At 46.9% G+C, this 6000-nt stretch overlaps 1 protein-coding gene across 7 annotated transcripts in view; it reads right to left on the reverse strand.

The window, feature by feature from the left end:
• ICOSLG (inducible T cell costimulator ligand) overlaps positions 1–5525 on the reverse strand; it is a 62221-nt gene extending 56696 nt beyond the window's left edge. For all 7 annotated transcript variants that reach the window (XM_080576749.1, XM_080576743.1, XM_080576748.1 and 4 more), the window contains exons 1-3: positions 5385–5525; positions 2479–2519; positions 327–689 (exon numbers count right to left, since the gene is read on the reverse strand). In XM_080576749.1, coding sequence (XP_080432875.1) covers positions 327–689; positions 2479–2519; positions 5385–5398 — 418 coding nt within the window. In that variant the 5' untranslated portion in view covers positions 5399–5525. The remainder of the gene's footprint in view (positions 1–326; positions 690–2478; positions 2520–5384) is intronic.
• Between the last annotated feature and the right edge of the window lie 475 nt (positions 5526–6000).

A 6000-nucleotide genomic window follows, 5' to 3' on the forward strand; every position in this document is an offset into this window, starting at 1 on the left:
ACTTAAGCTGCTGTCACCCAGTCATGTGCAAGAACATATCATTGAAATATTCATTAATTTCATTTCATGTTAATGAAAACCTTTCCATATTAATGAAAGTCAAGTTGAAAAAAAAGCCCAGCGCTGGATAAACAGTTGTTACAGCTGCTCTCCCAGTTTTAGATTCCCCATCTGTAGCATTTAAACTAAGCAGATTTCATTTCAACAAAGTACTGAAGAAGGTTTCTAACTTAAGGGTATATTTACATACAGTATTGATTAGGCACTAACTGGAAAAAACGGAGTTAGATTTTGGGCAAATACATGCAAGTGGTAAAAGTTCTTACCTGCTAAGCTGAGAACCACTTGTGCCTGGTGAACTACTTTGGTATATTCGTTTGTCTGCAGCACTACACATTTGTACTTGCGCTCATCGCTCTGGCTGACATTTAGTAGTAGCAGAGAAAAATCGCCATCTCCCAGTCTGTCCCACAATAACTGAGTCCTGTTTTTAAAGTGAATACATTGTTCACTTTCGTTGTCTTGACCGGAGATCAGAGCATGTACTACTGAACACTGCTCTTGAACATCGTCTATTTGCCAGTATACCCGTAGATTATTTAAGCTGAATTCTTTTCCTGGATAAATGCAACTCAGTGTAGCATTATCTCCAAGTTTACTGATAACAATCTTCTCCTCCAGTGCAGTAACTACAAAGATAAAAAGAGAGGGAGAACAAAGGGAGTTAGTATTAGTATTTATAACAGGCAGGAGAGCATGCTCACTTCATGGTCATTCTTACGTCCTGACTTGCTCCTTTTTGTCAGCACGTAATTCTCTGTCTGTCTCTCTGTGTACTTTCCAAAGGGACCTTTTACAATACCAAGCCTCCTGATTATTTCTTTCTGAGGACCAACCAGTCTAAGTGTTCCCTGCCCCTTGGCTGGAGGACAGACAGACTAAACGGACTGGGACTGACTGCAGACACATATTCAAGTCCTAACGCATTAATAATCATTTTTTTTTTTTTAAATAAGAAAAATGCCGAAGAGAAATCACGAAGACTGAAAACCCTGACAAGAAAGAGTGCTTCCATTATTTTGAGACCAAAGTAATTAAAAACGTGGGTAAAAAAACCCAGTGTGTCTCAAAGTGGGCATGTCATAGCAATAACCTTTTATTATTACCAAGGGTGTAACCCTCTCAACAAATATACTCAGCTGGGAAACTAGCATGCCCAGATACAGATAGTGACACATCTATTAGACATGTACAGCCTCTGAGAACCAGCTGATATAGACCAGCACACTATCTGGCTTTCAGAGCACTTTTCCTGACCTCCAAGGAGGAGAGAGGAAGCCTTTCACCTCTCCTCCACCACAGCATCTGGAAACCCCCCATTGATACTGGTTGCTGAGCCCAGAGCAGTATGTGTAAATACTGGACTGGGTAACGGAGGGTGAGGCATGGTGCTGGGTGAGAGAAAGAATCATGCTGGGGAGTGAACTAGGGAAAGAAAGATGTTGGCAGCGAAGGTTTAGAAGTGTAGATCAGAGAGTGGTGTGGTGGGAGATGACAGCATGTCAGGTAAAGGGCGATACGACTTTGTGTTGATGCACTGAACTCCGAAGGAGCTCACCCACAAGTCTGAGTTGGGCACTCTGGTTTAAAAACACCACTGAAGTGAGCTCACTGCTTGCAGGGAGGAAGGTTGTATCTGATCTCCAGGCCCTTGTCCTCCGCTGGGTGCAACAAGAAGCAACAAGGTTGAGCTGCAACAGGAATGATGCAGCTCAGGCTTGGGGAAACCCCTTGTAGCAGCAGGAAAAGTGATGCTGTAGAAAGCATTGCCTGGGGGCACCTCCTTCACTGGTCTTCTTTAGGACAGGCCAGCCAGCATCAACTGGGACTGAATCTTGTACAGTTTGTCCTGATTTTGGCACCAGGGGGTTTCCTTGATGACTTTGTTGAGGTTCTTCTAAGTCATTAAGCAAGAATGGAGGAGAGCTGACTCTAAAAATATTTAAATATCACCAGGTGATGTCCTTTAACCTTATCTTTGTTCTGAAATGGATTTTTGGAACTGTAGTAAGAGACTTACTAATATTGGGCACTGAGATACAGCAATGTATAATCCTAGCCATATTGTGAGTACTGACTTTATGCAAGCATGTTAGATCTGTCTACCAACAACCACTTCTATGGCCTCTTGCTGGCACTCAGAGATAAGTACAGGGGGATGTCTGTGAAGCAAGCAGAGCAATCTGGACAAGAGCATCCATATGATGCTTTGCTAGTCTCTGTATGGAAACTCATAGAAATTGATTTTTAATTTCTTTTCCTGATGCATGTCACAAGAACATTTCACACTGAGGAATTCTCAAGAGTCTTGCTGAAAACATGCAGATGCTTATATTGCACATATTATGACTAATCTGCTCATTTGCCAAACACTTTTAAGGAGGGCAGCTTCATTTAATTGAAGTGTTCTCAACTTACCAGCTCTCAGAATATGAAGGGACAGTAACAGAAATCCACAGCTAAAAAAAAAAAGCAAACAAAGATGTTATACAACAGATGTTAGCTTCTCGATTGTTTACATAAGTGATAAACATAATATTGATTGTTTCAGTATAGTAGCAGAAGTAGATAAATTAAGTACTAGTGGCAATTATGCAAATTCCCATTAAGCATTTGCATTTTTGACAGCTGCAAAACTTCTTGTTCAAATAACCTAATTGTGGGTGGGTGGTCAAGGCCACGAATAGAAGCAAAACGCACTAATATTGGAATCAGAGCAGCAGACCTGACACCGGTGTTGTGCCCATCTTTCTTGCTAAAACCAAGCTATGGACCTGAGGTCCTTCAGTCCCTGCCTGGTACTGTGATCACTGGGAAGGCGAGCAGCTGCATGGGCTTAGGTACAGGTCAAGCCCTGCATCCCACTGTTGTGCTGGTAATAAACGAGTCACAATTTTGTTTTGTTGAAGGACGACAAGCAGCTGACTGTGCTGCTCACCATTTGTGAGCTCAGTAAAACACATAAACAGGAAATGTGTGATAGCATAGAGTTGTCCGAAGGTTTTGTTGGAAAGAATTTGGCACGTTTTATTACTCCAAAGGGGCAAATCAACGAGAGGGTTTCCCAAGGGAATTACAAATGATGGTTGCTATAGGAAAACCTAGTTTATCTGTAAAGCACAAGTGATTTAACTCTCATCCCACAGGGCTTTGAGAAAGATAAATGTGCAGAACTTTCCCAAAAGTTAATTTAAAATAGCCCTTCAGTGACCATGCCTGGCTACAAGTTGTGCTCTCCAGACTTCTGTGGGAAGGAAGACACTGGAAAGGTCTGGGGATGGAGCTGTGTGCCTGTTTTCCCACCTTGATGTTGCCCCAGGTTGCAAACCCGAGCCGATGGGCAGCAGGACACCTGCTCATCTCCAGTTTCCCCAACTCGCTTTTGCGAGCTGGAGCTTATGCTGGAGTGTGAGCCCACACTGGTGGCCTCCTCTCAGCCCTCAGCCAGGTCCAACACTGAGCCAAGGGTTGGGAGCGAGGGGGAGAGCCCCCAGCACCCCATGCCCACCAGGAGTGAGCCCCAGAGTCTCCCACACAGGAGCATCGCCCCTTTCCAGCTCTGCTCCCACGAACTGCCAGGGCCCAAATTGAGTCTCCTCTACTGGGGAGAAGGGTCTCTCACTCACCCCTGCCCCTAGGAAAATTATGGCCTGCCCAAATATATCTGGCTACCCATGGAGAAAGCAGAGGGTGTTCGGATACAAAGATCAACCTACTCTTGAAGCCCCACATCCAGAGAATGAGATGGGCAGAGTTTAGGGAAGTTAGTTTTACATTAGGAAAAAAAAAAAAAAACGTTTCTTTTCCTTTTTGTGTCCTGTGAAGTGGTTTCATACTTGAGATTAAAAATGTTTAAGCGGATGTTTAGTGTGCAACATTACTATTCTAACACTTATTTTAGCAAATCTGCAGTCAGCTCTAAAGTAATCACACCTAAATACCCCAAGGAGGCAGTTCTGCTCCTTTTTGTGGCAGCCACTTTTGGTGCGTGGGGTTTTATATTGTAGTTCGGCAGTGTTTGTATTCTGTGCAGGAAGATTTGTATACTTTTGTGCCAGGCTCGTGGATGTCTGCCTTGAAAAGTTCACCTGAATGGAATCTTAATCCCGTGATTGTGTTTGTTTCGCTCTTTCCTGCCTAAATTAGAAACTATTGATATAGTAAGTCATTTGAATGAAATAGAGAACAATTGACTACTCTTTAGGGGACTCTGCAGGGAATTTCCCAGGCAAGGCATTTGCTGATGCCAATGAACTTTCATCTAGTCAGTCAGCGCTGATTATTTGATGTATGTAAACAAAGCAGGTCTTGATTTGTTATTTTAATAGATTATGTCACAGTCAAGATTGGACAGATCTATAGACGCTCATCCTCCGACTAGCAGTTTGCAGCTGTGATAATCTGGGGGCTGCCTCAGTCCAACCGTCCCAAGGAGAAGCTTTAATGCTGAGCTCCTAATAGAAAAGGGGAGAAACGCTCTTGTCTGCAGAGAAACCTCTCTTTTGTCCCGTATGTACGCTCTGATCATGTGTTCATCACACTGTCAATGAATTCCACTAACCCCAGGTGTAATTGCATTAATTTCCATTTAAAAAAAATAAAAACTTTAAAAAGTTTAAAAAGTTAAAAAAAAGTTTTAAAAAGTTTTTAAAGCTTTTTTTTTTTTTTAATTTCAATTCTTTCCCACACCTTCCCCTTCTATTTTTCTTTTTTGATGTCATGTGAAACGGGAGAAAGTTGCACTTCCTCTTTCATACATTCTTGCTCAGTGAGATTATTCTTACTACCACCTCAACTTTTTCATGCACTGCTTATTTCAGACCCAAGGGATGTTGCCGTTCTGGCACAAACTAGCTGGACAAAAGACGCCCCGACGCTTGCAGCAATAACTTTAGGGCTCTTGCCCCACAGACTCGCTTCATGCCCAGCCCGGCAGCAGCACAGCTCCTCTCGCATCCATCAGCAGGTGCCCCAGGCGGCGGCTTGGAGCCCGGCTTTCCCAACACCCGCTTCAAGACAGCACCAACTTGGGCAACGCAAGCTCGACTGCTCCCCACAACCCCTTCAAGGAGCAAAAATGTTCCTAAAAGGGCCAGCCGGCCCCGCGCAGGGAGGGCTTTGCCACCACCGACCCAGGTCACGTCCTGGCAGCGGAGCCCGGCGCCACCCGTGCTGCGGGACCCCGAGGTCCCCAGCCTGCCCCCGTTTCCCCAGCCCACCCCCGGCACAGCATGCTGCCAGGGGAAGGCGAGCAAATCCCCCCGACCGCTGCCCCCCGCCCCATCGCCCCGCAATGCCTCCCACCCCGGGGCCCCTCCGCTCACCCCCGCGGTTCCATCGCAGCCGCGCCGTGCCGAGCCGAGCCGTGCTGTGCCGAGCAGAGCCGAGCCGAGTTGAGCCCGCTGCTGGCCGGCTTTAGGCCATTCCCCTTTCCCTCCCACGTCCCCTCCCGCTGGGGATTTCCGCCTGCAGTGCTCGGCCGGGGCCGCGCCCCGCGGGGGGAGGCTGCTGCTGGGCGCCCCTCACCGTCGCCTCGGGGCTGGCACCGCAGCCGGGCAGCCGTCGGCCGGTCGAGGCTACGAGGCGAGGGGCGACGGGGGTTGTGCCCACCCGGCTGGGCTCTGCCACCGAAATCGGGTTTCGAAACGCGTTTCAGAAGAGATTAGGTTTATTACTGCGTGATTAGTCAACAGCCCCGAGCAGGGCTTGATGGGGTGCGCAGCGGTGTAGAAGATAAAAGCTGCTATAAAAGCGTGTCGATAAGGGGACTTGTAGCAGGAGTCGGGCGTTTCAAAGCCGTGGTTCCCACTTGCCAGCAGTTTCATTTCTGGCTCCCGATGGGCGGCCGGGTTTGGCATCAGGCACCCCCGCCGGCTGGGACTCCTCCACCAACGCGACAACACGCAAAGCTGCACAAATAGACACTGAAAAAGGATTGCC

The sequence above is a fragment of the Anser brachyrhynchus genome, assembly GCF_964034855.1.
Source record: "Anser brachyrhynchus genome assembly, chromosome: 1".
Lineage (NCBI taxonomy): Eukaryota > Metazoa > Chordata > Aves > Anseriformes > Anatidae > Anser > Anser brachyrhynchus.